At 38.7% G+C, this 19,636-nt stretch overlaps 1 protein-coding gene across 6 annotated transcripts in view; it reads left to right on the top strand.

Moving 5' to 3' along the window:
• The window catches only part of LOC135201753 (E3 ubiquitin-protein ligase TTC3-like), a 202,299-nt gene that overhangs the window by 34,578 nt on the left and 148,085 nt on the right, over positions 1-19,636 (top strand). For all 6 annotated transcript variants that reach the window (XM_064230982.1, XM_064230981.1, XM_064230980.1 and 3 more), the window contains one exon: positions 10,430-10,573. In XM_064230982.1, coding sequence (XP_064087052.1) covers positions 10,430-10,573 — 144 coding nt within the window. The remainder of the gene's footprint in view (positions 1-10,429; positions 10,574-19,636) is intronic.

Here is a 19,636-nt window from a genome sequence, read left to right as displayed (position 1 = left end):
AGAATTAGGTATCTTCCCTGTTTTACGTTTGTTGCTACCTGTATATTATTCATTAATTTTTATTTTGTGTATATATTTGTTGTTTTTGTTATTATAACCCATGGCAGTTTTTGACGTAGTTATAATGGGAATTAGGCAGTTTGGTATTTAGGTGTTTTTGATGACAAGGACTGACTGCTTGGCAAACTCATGCTGCTTCCATTTTCAGTGTGAAATGGTTCCAGCCACTGGGTTGTCGGCACTGGCGGACTACGCTTCTCCCAGAGTCGATGCTGACCTAGGACTAGCCACTGGTTCGCTTGTCCCTGACGACTCCTGCTTCTTCCACTGTCCTGGACAGGGAATTAGTCGATGGATCGTCTGCTGTCATCTGGTGACTCGCTCACCATCTACTTTTTGTCTCACCTGTCTTCTCGGTAGTCAGACACTCGTGTGAGATCAGGCGACATTTAGTAGCCCTGAGTTTCTTGTTGACGAAGTCGGTTGCGTTGATACACCCCCGATGATCGTGTAACACGAGACCAGGTTGGACTGTCAGGCTATTCGTCCTTCGGGACTGAATCGCCTTTTTGCTCCGCGCTCCTTTCTCTTGGCACCAGAAAGCTCGAGTTAGGAGTTGCTCATGAGCCGATTCGTTGCTGGCGACTTCGGGTTGCGTTGATACACCCCCAAGGTTTGCTTAGCTTTGAATCGCCCAGACAGTCCAGACACTCATCCTTTAGGGAAAGAATAGTGCTTGATAGTCTTCAGGGTGCAGCCTTGCTGTCCGCAATTCGTCTGACTGGTCACCTGGTCGGGCGGACCTGACTTTGAGTACCAGACGGACTGACTATGCACTTACTCCTTGTCCTGTGCTACCGCAGTTGGTGGCATTATGGTAGGAGACTTTGAGTTGTTAGTATCTTTGACCTTGGTTGAGTTTTGACTGCCTATGATATATATTTCTTTGTTTGTTTTCTCCTATTCTGTCCGAAGGGGGAAATTGTATTCAGATCCCCCTCCCTCCGCCTTTTCAATGTGGTAATCGGGCTAGATAAATTATATTATTAGGTAATGTTTATTAATATGGAATTTTTATTCTAAAATTAATATTAATAATACTTACCTGTATAATTTATCTAGTCCCACCCATCCTACCCCACGATCTGCCTATCACAACTGATTTGAGGGAAGGTTTTTCGTATCTGTCAACGACAGTGTTGCCAACTGGCGGACAGAATAGGAGGTAACAGGGTTGCCAATGTGGTAAATTTTGGTGCGGTTTTTGGGGATTTAGGGCTAGATAAATTATACAGGTAAGTATTATTAATATTAATTTTAGAATAAAAATTCCATTTATCTATGCGAGGCCAGCCAGCTGACAAAATGTACGTACGTATATGAAAATCAAATTATGGTAGCGTTCACAGCAAGATTATCTTTCGAAATTTTTATAGTACTATTCATGCTACGTAGTACCGTATATTTCGGCGTATAAGTCGACCCTTTAGCCCCAAAAAATCATGCCAAAATTAGGGGGTCGACTTATCTAACGGTAACAAAAAGTGAATCTTGATTATTTTGGCATATCGGTACAGGAATCCAGGCTTTACAGTTGGCTAATAACAATGACAGCCTTGTTGAGGGTAAACTATGTATGTATATACCAGTATTAAAAACATTTCGCACTGTAATACGACAATAATAATACATTAGAACATCCATTACTTTAAATAAAATGAAAAAAATCAAAGTAACTTGAAGAAACCCCAATCGCACAGCAAGTGTAAACATTGCTTAGCCATTTGTAGTACCGTAACTAAGAAGGATGCGTTCACTCTGACAGTTTTGTATTTACCGGGGTATTGTTCAAAAACATTTATATATGGTATGAAATCTTTATTTATCACATAAAATAAAATAAAAAAAAATTTGTATTTAATGGTAAATATGTATTTAAAATCCTTTTAACAACCCAATCAAATCATTAACTTGAGTGGCAGTTTGTACATACATATATACGTAGGCTGTTATGCAGCGTTAGTTAGCGCTTTGTTTATTTACATTACACACTAGTAACGTATCTTTCGTTATATCATTTCTAATCCTATTTGCCAGTATCCATCTTTTATATATTACACGGATTTTTTAATATACCGAGTATATACCCAGTATTTCATATGGTAAGTAGAGCAACTTATGTACCATAATAACATTCAGGTATTTTATATGATACCGTTTTACCTGCTGCTTATTTTGAGCGTACGGTTGGCCGTCACATTTTATAGGTCGACTAATATACCCGATATTAGTTAAAATCATAAAAATTTACTCAGAATTGGGGGGTCAACTTATCTTCCGGTCGACTTATACGCCGGAATATACGGTAATAATGTTTGGAAATATACATAACATTAATTTTCCAATACAAAAATATCATCGTTTATTTTGGTAGTGAATAATAGTTTAAGAATTATCATACATACACTGCATTGTTATGGGTTTGTGCCAGTGATAAAACAACCAAAATAACGTTCTCCTTTAAGTCAACGCGTTTAGGAAAAACATGACATAGAATCGACTTTGCGAACTTCGCTCACTTTGATATTTTTAACGATACAATAACTATCATTTGTACTACTAAAACCATCTTCACATAAGTAATTTTTCGTAAGATATGTGTTGTTACAAAAGCTAGCTTATACATAAAAGGCTTTTATAATTTAAGTTCATCTTAGATATACATATGTACCCAAACTCATTGTGGGAAATTTTACTACTGTTTCCTCGGATATTGAAATACTTTAGCATCATTCAAACACTTTAATAATATAATGCATAAATACTAGGCTATACATATTTACATCGTATACAAATACTACATACAGTTATATACACATACTTTTATATACAAAGTTAACAGTATATACACATACTTTATATACAAAATTAATCATATGAGTAGTGATCAGACGACAGCTGTGCACTGGACTACGTACGTACTACTTGGAAGATAAACAAACAAAAATTTTGTTGTTGTTAGTCGCCGGGATAGATAACATTTTTTCCAGAGATTAAAGAGCTGAATTTTGTTTTGAAAGAAGGTATGTCAACCGCGTTAGTAAATGGGTATCATATTCTAAGGAATTTTTTTGTTTTTTTTTCTCTTCTTTTTGCGGAAGAAGTTTTCAAGCCATTTTGCATTCAAAGTAATGAGAAGGAATCATTCTATTCTTCATGAAATCAGTAAAATACTTACACTAATAATAAAAACTAAAACTACGTACTGGGGGGGGATGCAAAACACATACATCATTCGTTAGCTTCGTGTGTGTAAACGTTCATTCTAAGAAATTACAGAGTAGTATACTCAAAAAACACCTGATTGGTTGGTTGGTAGCCATGGAGATCTGTTATCCAATGACTGCCCTCTGCTTCTGTTCTATTTATAGACATACGCCATGGATGGCACTAGTTTGAACGTTACCATGTTCGTGATTTTCTGACTGCTGACGGCAAAAATTACTCAATAATTTTCTTTATATAATTATTCCTTCGTGAAAACAATAATATAATATCGCGGTTTGACATACCTTCAAAACAAAATTCAGCTTTTTAATCTCTGGAAAAATGTTAATCTATCCCGGCGACTAACAACAACAAAATTTTTGTTCGTTTATCTTCCAAGTAGTACGTACGTAGTCCAGTGCACAGCTGTCGTCTGATCACTACTCATATGATTAACTTTGTATATAAAAGTATGTGTATATAACTGTATGTAGTAATTTGTATACGATGTAAATGTATAGCCTAGTATTTATGCATTATATTTATTTAAAGTATTTGAATGATGCTAAAAGTATTTCAATATCCGAGGAAACAGGTAGAAAATTTAAAATTTCCCCACAGTGAGTTTGGGTGCATTGTATATCTAAGATGACTTCAAATTATAAAAGCCAGCCCCCCCCTTTTATTGTATAAGACTAGCTTTTGCAACAACACATATCTTAATACGAAAAAATTACTTATGTGAAGATGGTTTTAGTAGTACAAAATGATAGTTATTGTATCGTTAAAAATATCAAAGTGAACGAAGTCGCAAAGTCGAGTCTATGTCGTTTTTAACTTTAACGTATAGTGGTATGAAAACACCAGTGTGTCGTAGCGATGCGTCATCAATATACAGTTACCATCCGAGTTACGACCTGCGCAGTTACGTCCACCCGTACTTACGACAGTGATCCGACAGGGGTCTATTTTTTTATATTTGGCGGCGTTTACTGTTTGGCAGCGCGGTAGCGTAGTGCGTGCGGCGCGGTATGACAGTTACGACGCCGCCGGCAGCACAGCATCCCAGACACTCATCCCAACCACCTCACTCACTGTCTAGACATTGTAGCAGTACTGTAACATTGTAGCAGGAACATTTTTTCATTACACCTTTGCATGGCATCCCCTAAGAGAAAGTCTGACTCATCAGAATGCAATTCTGCCAAGAAAGCTAGGAAGGCACTGACGTTGGAGATGAAGATGGACGTAATCAAGAAATATGAAGGTGGGATGAAAGTTAATTGTATAAGAAGCAAGTCTCCATCTCTCCCACTCCACGGTCTCCACCATTCTAAAGGACAAGGAAAGGATTAAGGACGCAGTAGTGAAAGGAGCAGCCCCAATCAAGTCAACTATTATCACCAAACAGCGTGAAGGACCGATAGCAGACATGGAAAAGTTGTTATTTACGTGGCTGGAAGATAATAGACAAAGAAATGTGCAAGTGATGTTTGCGAGCAGTGCAAAGCAAGGCAACAAGTTTATTTAAAATTGTTAAAAGAGAAAGGAGGTGAAGAAAATATGCTTCGTTGGAGTTTATTTATAGCGAGTGATGGGTGGTTTCGTCGATTCCGAGATCGGTACCAAGTGCACCATGTTCTGACGAAAGGCGAGGCTGCTAGCAGTGATGCCCGCTGCTGCTAAGGCATTCGTGAAGAATTCTTTGATAAACTAATTGTGAAAGAAGGATATTGCCTGAACAGATTTTTAATGTGGACGAAACTGCCTTGTTTTGGAAAAAGATGCCGAAAGGCACGTACATAAGCAAAGACAAAGAATTCGCGAGTGCACCAGGGCACAAGGCAATCAAAGAAAGATTCACGCTATTGTTCGGTGGAAACATCGCAGGACATAAAATTAAAACCTTTTTCTTTTTTGATTGCACTTTCAGAAAAACCCACGGCACTGAGAATGTGAACAAACATGCCCTTCCCGTTTATTACCGAAAAGTACAGAAAGGCCTGGATGACGCTAGCACTGTTTGAAGATTGGTTTTTAAACTGTTTTGTCCCGAGGCACGTCAATATTGTAGCGATAAGGGCATTCCGTTTAAGATTTTATTAGTGCTTGACAATGCGCTGGCCACCCGACGCACTTGGATGATCTTCATCCTAACGTGCGCGTTGTCTTCCTTCCCCCTAATACCACCCCCCTAATCCAACCCATGGACCAGGGTGCGATTTATTTCTACGTTCAAGGCGCACTACGTAAGAATTTCCTTTGACCAAGCCATCGAAGCTATGGATGAAAACCTGAAGCTGACTTTGCGGGATTATTGGAAATCATACAACATTTACCATTGTTTATCAAGCATGTCGCTAAAGCTTGGGATTGGTGACAGAAAAATGTATGAGTGGTATTTGGAAACACTGCTGCAAACGCTTCCTCAGAGATTTTGTTGGCTTCGATAACGAAGAGGAATTAAGCCTACGTCCGAGGAAAAATTGTTAGCTTGGCAAAGCAACTTGAGTTAGGATGTGATGAAGAAGAAATTGAAGAACTGATAAGTGAAGAACCTGAGGAATTAACAAATGAAGAACTGTTAGCAATAGAAGAAGAAAGGAAAGCTGAAGAAGAAAGAAGAGAGGAAGAAAAGGAAGTTGTAGAAGAGGAGGAGCCCGAACGAAAGTTTACTGTAAAGGATTATCGGAAGCCATACAAATGCTTAATACAATGCTGCATAATTGGAAGGAATGGATCCGAATGTGAACGGTTTGCCCGGATAGAGAGATCTATGCAAGAAGTAATGAGGCCATACAAAGAAATCTACGATGAAAAAAAGAAAAAGCAGAAGATCCAAACGACACTTAGCATGTTTGTCAAACGAAACACAAAAGACCCGCCTCATCCAGCATCGAAGCCACCCCCGCCCCTACATCGGCCAGCGCAGTAACCACCCCTTCCCCATCCCCTGCCTCGCCTGACTTAACAGCTGATCTTTCTTTCGACCGTGCGTATGAAGAAAGTGTTGATGATGTCGAACCAAGCACCAGTGAACATTAATTTTGAGTTTGTTTTGCTTATTTTTTTACATGCATATGTATTTTCTATTTTGTACTACAGTACTGTATGTTCTATTTTTGAACTGTAACTTTCTATTTTCGTATTTTGATCTTCATTTGTATTTTTTTGTATAATAAATTCAACTGCAGTAATAAATATTTTATTTTTTTCTAAAACCATATTATATTAAGATGTATGTACGTAGTATATCAACTAAGCAAACTGAAAAAAAAAAAGCTAAATACATTGCACCTACAGTATAATATTAAAAATATCTCTATGATAAAATGATAAAAGTGAAACTAAAAGGCATAAAAAATGATAAATACATAAACAGCTTGTACGTATAGTACAACAGTAATATTATTCAACAGAAAAAGTATGATAAAAGTGAAACTAAAAGGCATAAAAATTATAAATAAACAGCTTGTATATACATATGTACAGTAATATTATTCAACAGAAATATATGATAAATTAAAAATAAAAAGTGAAACTAAAAGGCATAAAATGATAAATAAACAGCTTGTATATACACAATAATATATTCAACAGAAAAAGTTAACTTAAAAATGCAACACATCATTCATATTGTCCTTAGAGTACAGTATAATCTTCCACTTTAACCGAGTAACCTTATAATCCACGTGTCGGCCATTTTGGCTGGTATTTCGACTAACGACCATTCTGACATACGACCTGTTGGTCGGAACGGATCTAGGTCGTAACTCGGATGGTAACTGTAGTGGTATGAAAATACCACATGGTGTTGTAGCGATACGTAATCAAAAAGTACAAATCCTTTTCCCGGACCATCCTCAGAATTTTACGACTTCAACTTCAAGATCGATATGGTAAAAATATATTATATAGTCATACTTATTGTTAAAAATTCACAAGTTGAACTGCAAAACATTATTATATTTTGATTTTTATGTACATATATGTGTTTTACGGAATGTTTGTTTGAAAATAATACCTATAGTGAACATATGGTATTAATTGTACCCACTATTTTATTATAGGTGATCTTAATTATCTCACATTCATTTAACAGTATTATATTAATCATATTTAAATAAACTGTAATTAATAAATAACAATAATGAAAAACATAAAGGGAAAAAATGTTTTTGCGGCAGTAGTGGTGTTTGTTTGTTATTAGCATCTGACCTCACATTTCCGAAATCTGAAATTCCAAAAAACCGAAACATCGGAATGTGTGTGTACTGCAACATTTTTTTAAACACGCACACAATGTCTACACATTACTGCAAATTACAGTACGTACGTATTTATTCCTGAAGAGAGAGAGAGAGAGAGAGAGAGAGAGAGAGAGAGAGACGAGAGAGAGAGAGAGAGAGAGAGAATGATTAAGGACTCCAAGGCGTGTTATTTTTACAATTATTTTTATTATCTTGGGATTTTTTTTTAATCTTGAGATTTTCTATTCAATTCTCGAGAATAATAGAAAATTACCGTAAATTGACTAGCATCAGCACACATCTGAATGACTCGGCCATTAGCAGGCTAAAACCACCAACCTTATGAACTTGAATGATACATGAGATACATGACAAACACAAAACCATGTTTATTGGTGAAAAATTAGGGGGTCGCACGATATGGGGAGATTGCACGTTATTCGAGTATATACGGTATGTGATTTTTTTTAGCCTTTTTATGGAACAAAATCTAGCAAGAAATTGCATTCCCAGTTGGCAACACTGGCCTACTCACGTTTGTTTGTTGTTGTTATGAAATGTGGTGTGCGGCGCGTTCTTTAAATTGTACCCATATAAACGAGTTTAATTATGTGGCATCCAAAAGCCCTGATCTTTTACTCTTATGGGAAAGACGCCTAAAGGTCAGATGAAGGTTTTTACGTGGAATATACTAGTATTAACGTGTTGTGACGAAGGGAAGAGATGTTTCGCTGCATACTGTTGGTAGCATTATCGTTATTATATTACTGGATTGCACTGCAAAATCGTCGCCATCTTTTTATCAACATAGATTGTTGGTGATACCCATATGATTTACATATGATACGTTATTTTTGATAGTTCTCTTACCATCATCCTCTCTTTTCCTTGTCAAAAAAAAAAAAAAAGAGGCCCACCATGCGTATGTAGGCTTCTAGCTGTAATCCCTAGGCTAGTAGGCTACATATGTACAGTAGTACATATACTACAATTTATTTTTTAAGGCTAATTTTGTACATAACTTTTAAAACTGTCTTGAATTTAGTAGTTTTAGATGATAGTTGAAAACACATATTTGGTGTTTGAACTAAAGTAGGCAGTTATAAACATTGGAAATAGTGGTCTTGGGTGGGTTAACTATTAAAAGTAGGCAGTTTTAGAAACAAGCAATTTTTGAGGGGGGTATCAGGATAACACGGGTATTTACTTATCACGGGGGGGTTCTGGGCCCTATCCCCCGTGGATAACGAGGCCCCACTGTATTTCGTCCCAGACTTCGTAGCGAAGACTCAGAACCATTCGGTCCCTGACGACCGGTTTGAGTCATTCACGATCCCCTCCCTGAAGGACTTCACCAACAATGATGTGGATGAGATGCTGCTTTCTCCTGTGAGGGCGCTATGGCGCTATCTGAAGAGAACTCGCCACTTCAGGCCTGAGTGTCGACACCTCTTCGTTAGCACCGTAGTTACTAAGAAGGAAGTGTCCAAGAACTCACTTTCTTTCTTGCTTCATGAGGTGATCAGGAAGGCGTATGCTTCGGATAGGAGTGACGACACCGGTACCCTTCGTCTGAGAGCCCACGAAGTCAGAGGTATTGGTCCAACCCTTGCGTTCCGCAAGAACTTGTCTGTGGCACAGGTGCTGAAGGCAGGGGTTTGGGCCAACCAGACCACCTTCACATCTTTTTATCTACGGGATATTGCCCACAGGTCCTTAGACACCTTTACCTTGGGACCCGTGGTGGCTGCTCCACAAGTTGTGTAGCTTACCCAGCTTCCTCGCCGGACAGAACAGCATCGCATCCTTATGAGACTGCATGAATGGACGAGTGAATGAGTGTGACTGGCTTCTCTTCCTCCTCCTTTCTCTCCTTTACCTGTGGGCAGAGGGCTGCGGTCATCACTACGCTGGACAGTAGGCCGATGCAGGTAAGCTACGCGACCGAGCTCCATCCTATCCCTTTCATTAGGGATGAGAGCAGTTATCCACCAACCCCCTAACTAGGGGGGAGAGAGGATGCCACAAAAGACAAACCCATGACCTTATATTCTTGCTTGCTATTCATAAGAGGCACGCTTGCCTCCCTCTTATGTATTTGGTCTAGAGGTCTGACCACTGATCAGTCGGTGCACACCCCGATCAGTTGGGCAGAGGCTAGGATCCCTCCCTCCGCTCTTACTACCAGGGAGGGAACCAAGGTCGGACTAACACCAGTCTGTTCATAAGACTCAGATTCCACCCACCAATAAGTGAGTCTTCCATATGTTAAAGCACCAAGGGTTTGTATTACGTGTCGGAACAGATCACAATTTGTTGTAAATTGTGTTTTTCCTAACTAAAAATTGAGGTTCTTTACAAATAGCCCCACCTCATGCCACCCCTCACTCTGTTCCTGGGGGGGGACTCCCAACCATCGGACAAGCAGTTAACTACTGAACCAACTTGTTCGAAAGCTTACGACCGGTTCCAGATGCTCTGAAGTTGCATTCCATATGTTAAAGGACCTCAGGTTTGTATAGTTAGGGAAAATACAATTTATGACAAATTATGATTTTAAGGGCTATTTTCTGAGGCAGTCAGTTGTCAAATGCGTTGTAATTAAGAGTAGTTAATCAGAAAAGTAACGGATAGGGAAGTAATAAGACACGTGTCTGAAGGTCCAAATAATATAGGAGCAAAGACTTAGATGAAGTCTGAGCTATATTATTGGAATAGTCAACAATTGCCCTAAAGAGAAGTGAATGGTGGTAACTCATTTTTACAATTAACCCTATGAATTATAAAAGTACCTAAGTCATTGATCATCACGATCATGTTCTGATATGGTTTTTTGCTTCAGAAACCTCAAAAATAAGATTAAAAATATCCGGAAAGCTTTTCCTCTAATGTAGTCTCCTGCATCTCTTCAGGTTCAACTAGATGCTCAAAATGTATCTAAACAACGACCGTTGCATCAGAAGGTGTTGGAACCCAGATTTGAAGTATGTTTCACATCCACCCAAGAAATAAAGGAGTTGGAGATGTGGCCAAAGAAAATGAGCTCAGATAAAAAGGTAAGACTTGAGATGTTGAGTGTGCGTTGACTATTATTTGCAGCATTGTTGGTGGTTTATTGAAAATTTTCACTCCATCTTAATTACCAAGGATTTAACACAATTGAGAATTAGTGATGAATGTTGGCTTGAGTGCCATATACAAAGAAAGTTGCCTGTACTATACTATGTAGTTGAAGTGAAAAGGTTATTAAAAATAACTGGCTGATAGGGGAGTAAGGAGTTAAGACTTAGATGAATTAAGGCAGACATCGTTGGAGATGAGAGTACAAAGAAAGTATTCATTTTTAGTCGTAGCTCTGTAAATGATGAACTGATGAAATAAAGGCAGTGATGATTATGATGACACCCTGCTCTGATATGGTTTAAACTTGGCAAACTATAAATGAAATTATTAATTGTAATTTATTTCTAATCAGATCATTGATAGTTTCCAGCTTGAGCTGAAGGATACTCTTGTAGGAAAAATGTTATTTTGTTTCCGATAACGGTATAACCAAACCCTCGGTCCCGTTTAAAAACCCCAATAGGAAGGTACTTAGCGGCAAGCTGAAACTCCGGTCGTAAGCTCCCCCCTTCGAACAAGTGGGTTCGGTTAGTTAATAACCTACCCCTTGTCCGGGCCCAGTTGGGCAGTCAGATCGACTGCGAGGGAAAAGGGAGTCACTTTAGACTTTCAGCCGCGTTGGGTGGAATTAGGAACTTGCTGCTAGCCTCGCCTCGCCCGATTCAACGTCGTATTTTGCTTGGTGTTCTTCACCCTCGTGAAGGCTTTTCTATTTCCCTATTACGTTTGTGCGTATGTGGCAAAGCTATACGTATAAGGACGTGGTCTGTGTTGGGTATCCAATAAACTTGGCCTACAGATTGTGCCCTGGTGTGGAGGGGCCGTAAGCTGAAGTGTGGGGCCATTTCGAAGGTCCTCTGGTACAGTGATCCCCCCCGTTATTTCGCGGGGGATGTTGGCTTACCCAGAACACCCCAGTGAATAGTTAAAAACCCACCACTAAAAAATGCTTATAAACTGCCTATCTTGAAAGTGCAGATACCAAATGTATTACCTTTGATAAACAATCCTACTTCAAAATATACCTTTAAAAATTACTAACCTATTACCGCATTAAATCTTTGAGGTTATATTATTAAATTAAATAATTTCAAAGTCTTAAACATTTTACCATTCAAAAATATATTGCCTAACAGCAAAATAACACAACAACAAGAGAGAGAGGAAGATGAGAGGAGAGAGAGGGAGAAGAGAGAGAGATACCAATGGAATGGCAACTATCAGGTATCAGAACCGTCAAGAGTGAAATTATTGAAAAAATTTGTTTGCTGAGACAGAGAAAATAATGGGAGGAGAGAGAGAGAGGAGAGGAGAGAGAGGGAATTATCGTAGTATTTGTAAAATACTTCCACATATGATTTTATTTTGTAAGTTACAGTTGTTACTTTTTGATTATTACCTTATTATTATTGATTATTATTATTATTATTATTTATGGACAAAATATTAATAAACATAGTTATAACATGTGCTACCATAAAAATTCTAATCATCTTCAGTAAACGAGGAGGAGAGAGAGAGACAGAGAGGAGAAGAGAGAGAGAGAAGGAGAGAGAGAAAAGAGAGAGAGAGGAGAGAGAGAGAGAGGAGAAGAGACCTGGGAGTTTGAAAGAAACTAAAATCTTTACTAATTCACTGTAGTATTTTCTTTAATTGAAGTGCATTGCTCTCTAAACAAATTATTAATTAAATTGGAAAATGAGTAAATCATTTTATCATACAAAAAAGCCATACATCTCTAGTGGGAGAGAGAGAGAGAGAGAGAATTCTTTTAGTTATGTGATATCATTTTTAATATTATTAAACCCTCTTAATCGCCGAAGCCGGTTAAAAAAAGAAAAAAAAAATTGGTCTCCTGTGGTGCCTGAGGTGTTTCAGAGTGATGAGCGGAAGGGAAGCGGTAAAAAAATAAAAAATTTTTTAAAAAAATTTTTTTCAAAAAAATCAAGCGCGCTTAGTTTGCAAAATTAAGGAGTTATTTTTGAGGTTCCGTTTTTTGTCATTGGCTGCAAGTTTAGTATGCAAACCATTCAGAAATGAAAAAAATTATTCATTATCAATATATAAATAATTGAGATAATATGATAGAGCCCCCAAAAACAAAATTTCATAGATAATTGTATTGCAAATTGTGCTGTGCGCAAAAAACGCGGGTAATTAAAGGTAACCAAGTTACTTTTTTTGGTGTAACGTACACTTAAATTGTGATCATTTTGGTATATAAAAACACAGTTGTAAAACGATAAAAGGCCAACACAGAGAAAATAATTATCACAAAATAATGCATGAATTCATAACGCGGCAGAATGTAAACAAATATCTTTTTTCAAAAATTCACCATAAATCTAAATATTGTCATTAGAGGACTTCCAATTTCTTATTCAAATTGAAGACAAATGATTTAATATTACTATAACTGTAGGAGTATTAGCTTTACAATTGCAGTTGTTTTTGACCACAATCTGATGGAGTTAAAGTTGACCCGAATGTCAAAATTTTTTTATATATATATTTTTATTATAGCAATTATTTCGGAAAATAAAACAAAAAAGCTATGCCAAACCTTCAAATATTTCGTTCAGGTTTTATTCTTTACATGAAAATTGAGCAAACCATTTTATATATAAAACTTCTACGAAATGCCTAATATGAAAACGGAGCAAATATTCGAGAATGGTACCGTATCGCATTTCAAGAGATTTGTGGCAGAGAGGAATCCGCGCGCGGAAGGAAGGAAAGATTTTTTTAAAACAAAAATTCACCATAAAATCTAAATATTTTGCTAGGCAGAAGCTTCGAATTTGTTTCAAAGATGGAAGATAAATGACTGAATATTACTAGGGGAACTGGTAAGGAGTTTTAGCTTAACAATTGCGTGTTTTTTTGACCATTTGCGGTAGAGTCAAAGTTGGACCGAAACGTGGTTTTTTTTTATACTTTTATCGGTGAATTTATATGCAAAAATATTTCAAAAATGAGAAAAGCCTTACAACCTTCAATTACTTTTGTTTGTATTCTACATGAAATTGCACTAAACATTTTCATATTATCAAAAACTTTATGTTAAACGGCTAATTTGAAAATTGGTGCAAACATTAACCACAATCGCCACGTATGATTTTTTTCGGAAGACGTTACCGCAGCGGACGTAAAGTAAAATTTATTTTTTTCATTAAATTTAACCCCATAAATCGAAATATTGTGCTTAGAGACTTCAATTTGTTTTTTTGCAAAAATGAAGGTAAATGATGAATTATTACTAGGAATATTACGGTGTTTTAGCTACAATGCGTTTTTTCGACCCTTTCAGTAAGAGTCAAAGTTGACCGAAGGTTGAAAATTTTGGCAATTATCGTTTATTTATATGAAAATATACTCAAAATTGATAAAAAAGCTACAAACAATGGGTTATTTTTAGTTTGTATTGTGCATGAAAATTTCTTTTGCACATTTCCATAAATACCAGTAAGTCCGCGGGGGTACGCTGTCTGGTCTCGGACCTTACGGGATGTTTTCGTGGTTACGAAACGCGACCCCCATAAAAAATATAAAAAAAATAATATTTTGCGTCGTTCCGTCTTACGCGGTTTTTAGCGTTCGTAAGCAACGGTAAAACAAAAACGCGAACTAGTTCCGGGCGCACGGCGGAAGGAATAAAAACGCTTTGTTGGGGAGAGGACGGCGTCGCTTCGCTACGCTCATTCCTCGCCCATACGCCATTTTGGTTGTTTTACACTGCCTCTCTCTCACCCTAGTGTTGTATCGTTTTTGTAACTTTTTGCCTCTTTGGTTATGGCTACCAAGAGCAAGGCGGGACTCTTGCTGAGGGTTTAGGTAGTGCATCGGAAGAAAAGAAAGGCCATCACCATGGAAATTAAAAGTGGACATTATAAAGCGATCTGAGAAGGGAGAAGAAGGGAAGAAACGCCAACAAACATTGGTCCGCTCCGCTTGGGCCTTAAGCCGTTCGGACCGTTGATACCATTATCAAAGAAATAAAGAGCGCATCGTTGAACATGTGAAAAAGGATCTGTTCCTATGAAAGCGACAGTGGATAACTCCCCCCCCCCCCCCCCCCCCCCCAACCACCCCCCCCCAAGCAGGTAGTTGGTCTAATAATTGAATCACCTGCCTCAGCATCTCCAGAAACTTACGGGAGGTTCTTTTTCTCTTCACTAACCTCCCCCAGTGTCTCTCCAGCCACCCAGCAGGCGTTCCTCTCCAGTGGTGCAAGTCCCAAATTCAAAACGAATAAAGGTAAGGAATTGTTCTCTCGTTGTTAAGTTGATAGGGTATTTACATTAAAAGTCATGTGGGTATTTTTCAATGTTCCGACTTAACGCTGTTGAAAATCGTGTTTTACGGACGCATCGTTAAGAACGGATCAACATCGTAACTCGAGGACCCACCCCCCTGTACTATAAAACTAAATAGAAACGGGCTAAATTTTAAAAAATGGTGCAAAACATTACCACAAAAAAAGCATTTGGGGCCACGTATTTTTTTCGGAAGTTTTTTTCGGAAGTTACCGCGCGGAAGTTAAGGAAAAAGTTTTTTTCCATTTATAAACTAAAATATAACGGCTAATTTTTAAAATGGTGGCAAACATTACCACCAATAGCATGTAATGATTTTTTTCTGGGAAGTTACCGCGCGGAACGTAAGGACAAAAAAAGTTTTTTCACAAATAAATCCACCAAAATTTGAAATATTGTGCTAGGAGACTTCCTAAGTTAGTTGCAAAATTAAGGTAAATGATTGAATATTACTTAAAATAATAAGGTGTTTTTAGCTTACAATTGCGTTTTTCGGACCAATTCGGTAGAGTCAAAGTTGAATCCAGAAGGTTGAAATTTTGGCAAAATTCATCGTTATTTATATGAAAATATCTCAAAAACTGATATAAAAGCTACAACTCCATGAGTATTTTATTGTTGTATTTCTACATAAAAATGCGCCACATTTTCATATAGAATAACTTCATTCATGTAACGGGCCTAATTTACAATGGGTAAAAAAAATTATGTCAAAAGTGGACGAAAATAATTTCCGAGATGGTTCAACAGATAACTTTTTAGTGCGGCAAGAAAGAAAATTTTCGCGCTTGCGAGCCTGCGTAACGATTGTAAACAAAAACAAAACACCTTGATCCAGTGAACTCCCAGGCAATCCCCCAAGGCGGGCGTGATTCAAAGTTTTAGGCTGGTTAGGCCTATAAGTATTTTTACGCGCAATTTAAAAAAAAAACTTTTGTAAGTCGACGTAAAACTACGTCCAGTCTGGCACAACGGGAAGACAAAAAAATGTCGGACGTAAAATACGTCAGTCGGCCGTAAGAGGGTTACACTTACTAATACAGTATTGAATCAATATTAAAAATTTTTAAAATTTTAAGCAAATTCATCTAAAGACATTTTTATATTCATTAAAAATGATATTGTCATGGGATACAATAAAAAGTTTGGTTCATTAACTTACCTGGCAGATATACATAATAGTTGTAATTCTCCTAAAGTCCGGACAGGGAATTTTCAAAACTTTCCAAAACGGCCCACAACGCCAGTGGTTCGGCCAGGTGGTTGAGTATCCCATTTCCGCCGCTGGGAGGCGGGTGTCAAGGAACCATTCCCACATTCTATTGCAAGATTTTTAAAGCCAAACTGTCCCCTGAGGGGAGGTGGGTGGGTATACTTGGATTATTTTATAGAATCTGCCAAGGTAAGTATGAAACAAACTTTTATTGTATCATGACAAATAATTTATTCCATTTTGTTAATCACATTACCTGCCAGATATATATATAAGCTGAATACCCACCCTTGTTGGAGCTGGGAAGGGACAGAGTAGAAGGATTTTGGGAAACAAAAAATTGCATGCAGGATGAGGTAACATTTCTTGGTTCCAACCTGGTTAGCTCCTAGCTGCCATTGGTTGATTATTGGTCACCCAAGTCTGTTCTTTTGCTTTACTAGAGTCTCCAGCATAGGCTGGTGAGTTCTAGATGATCTGTCAACTGGGAGCGTAGACCCACAATGTGCACTAGACCATATGGACCATACCATGAGGGCCTGAAGCAAGTAAAATATAATCCCACCACCTGACCCAACCTAGCCAAAGTTAGGGTGTTTTAACTAAGGCTTACAAATTGAGATGTCCGCCATTGGCAGCGAACTCAATAACTTAAAATTAAAACTTAATCTCTTCCTAACCATTTTCTTACAAGGATAAGAATGAGAGGTAACTTCTTGCCTTCAAGACTTTGTCTCGCGGGGACACGTTATGGGTTCCTAGCGAGCAGCAGATCTCATATGTCGTCTTCACATTCCCTCAAGGTAGTGTGAAACGCGAACACAGAAGTTGCGTCGCTAAAACGCCGGGGCAACTCAGGATGTTAACTGAGTTGCCATGCTTTTGTTGAAATGATTACCGAGGGGGCCGTTGGGCCCTCACCTCGGGTGAAGCATTTAGTTTTTCAAAAACATTTCAGAAATTTCAAATTTTGTCCAAACATGAGTAATGAGCCTCTTTGAATGAATCTCCTTCACAATAATGCCAGGGTGTTCTTTGACATTGGGCAAGGTCTTGGTATTTTTACGGAACCACCGCCAGATTGTCCCGAAGGCCCTTCGACCCCTTTTATGAGTTTTATCTAGAATAAAACTTGAGAGACCCGACAGGGCACAGGACTCTCTCCTGGCTCTTGGCCAAATAATTTAAGTTCCATTTCCCCTTGACTTGCCAAATAAGCTCCATGGGCAAAGGTTTAGAAGGCAGGGTTTTCATTCTTAGGCAAGAACGGAAGGTTTAGAGAACACCCAAAACCGCAGTTATGTTCTCTAAAGCCAAAAATGTCTTGGATGATGGCTTAAAAACCTCCCTAACCATCTTTGTCGTAGCTAGACGTGGGAGTGGTTAGAAAAATTAGCCGTTGCTGGTCACGTGCATTAAGTTTAATAGGAAAGGAGAGGATCAGAAATCGCTTCCGACCATCGGGAACTTCAGACTACGTCTAAGTTCCACGGCTGGAATCTTAGATATGGGACAGTTTTCGGAGACTTTCCACAGGACCTCAAAGATCATGAAGGGCTTTGGTTGTTTGACAGATCCAAATCTCTAAGCCCAAACGGCCGTCAACAATATACTCCCGTACTTTGTAATAGTCGGGATTGACAGGCTTATCCCATTCTTAAGACGGAAAGGGAAGAGGTGAGGTAATGCAAATTCACAGCAAGTCGAGGTGGAAAAGAAACGCCCATTTTTTCCATGCACTATTTCCGAAAACGGACCCCCACTCCGATTGGTATAATGGCAACGATAGGCAGCGCACCTTTGCCTTGGGCAATGACATGTTTGGCCAATTAGTCTTGGGGAAAAAACCTATCATTTCGTAAACATGACTCTAGGAAAGGAACTGACCTCTGTGAACCCAATCCTACTCGAAAGGCCCACCCATGCGGGCGATCAGTGTTTTCTTCGCGTCCCCTGACGCCAAGAAGTGATCTTACTTACATCTTCCCCAAGAAGGTTTGAAATTAGGGGAAAAGAGACCTAAACAGCCATCCCCAGTTCAATACCATAGGATGGCGTGGGTCTATTGCTACCGCTCCCAAGATTGAGAATAATGGGAGGCAGAGTAGGTAGAGGGAAGCCTCCTCTTCGTCCTACAAACATTGCGAAAGAGATGTATCAAGGAGCGTCCCTTAAAAGTCTCAAAACAACTCTCCCAATATTACTTCCAATCGAAGATTCCACTCTGATGCCAAAGTATTTGTTGGCCGTCGATCGAGTAAGATTCGTACGGACGTTGTGCAATCCTGTTTAAACGAACCCTCTTGAGGATCGTTACCATTCCATGCCTGTTCGTCAATTAACAGGCTCTCTTTCATTAACTCGAACAGCGGGATCGGAGGAGAGGTTTCTTTCTGATACGTTCTTGAGATACGATGAGGAGATGTGGTATTTGTCCGAGTTATCTCGGTTCCCCTGGGCGGGGACAAATGTAGGGACAACCCGAATTGCTACAATTCTTTCAGCAGATTATGTGCCAGGGACATCATTGACACACCCTATCCAGATGCCTGGTACTTTTTAGCTATCACCTGAGGTGATACGTTGAAGCATTGCAACGATGTTCAGAATCGTTTCTAGATCTTGGATATTATTTCCATTTTTTCCGGTAGGAAAAAACTGTACAGGTATGAATGCCAGTCGATTCAGGGAAAACAAAACTTCTTCAGGGAGGAAATGGTCCCAGCAGACTCATTTCCTTTCCCCCTACCGGAGCATGCTGTTCCTTCCCTAATAAGGCAGTTGCTTTGCCTAAGCAGGAGAGCAATTGATTATAGGCTGGATTGACCACGGTAGACTTATTTAGAATACCTGTTACAGTGCGGGGGTTTAAAGAAGCACCGACAAAGGTCTAAGAGGATATCTTCTGTTGAAAAATTGTTTCGCAAACAAAGGCCAAATCGGCAAGTTTATTCAATGGCATGTTAGAAATTCCCTTCCCAACCTCAAGGCAGGTAAATGTCCGCGATTGTAGGGCCAGAGAGATACGGTTAGTCAGTCAATTCCCGCGGGGGGAGAGGACACACTTAACCGACCGAGCATTAACAGCGAGCTATTCTACACTGATGGTGGAGTTACAGTTTACAGCAGCTTTACGTTCACCATTCTCGACCTATTATGCCCGAGTTGCCAGGGTACTCTATTCTTTATGAAAGGAATAGGTCTGTTATTATTTAAACAAACAAAGAAACTCTCAAGGTTGGCCATATTTCAAGCGGAAAAAACAGAATTCGCTAAATACAGAAGTTGAGTTTGTGTTGTCGTAACACTACCCTTAAATATCCAAATGGTGGTAAATCGGAAACTCCATGGAAGGTTGCAGGGAGGAGTTACCGATTTAAATATACTGCATCATCCACAGTTGACAGACAGCCTTCAAACATCGTTATCGCACTATTCTGCCTGAGTTGCCAAGCTACTCTATTCTA

The sequence above is a fragment of the Macrobrachium nipponense genome, chromosome 28 (assembly GCF_015104395.2).
Source record: "Macrobrachium nipponense isolate FS-2020 chromosome 28, ASM1510439v2, whole genome shotgun sequence".
Classification (NCBI taxonomy): Eukaryota; Metazoa; Arthropoda; class Malacostraca; order Decapoda; family Palaemonidae; genus Macrobrachium; species Macrobrachium nipponense.
The sequence above is the reverse complement of the archived record's forward strand: the minus strand, read 5'-3'. Positions and strand labels throughout refer to the sequence as shown.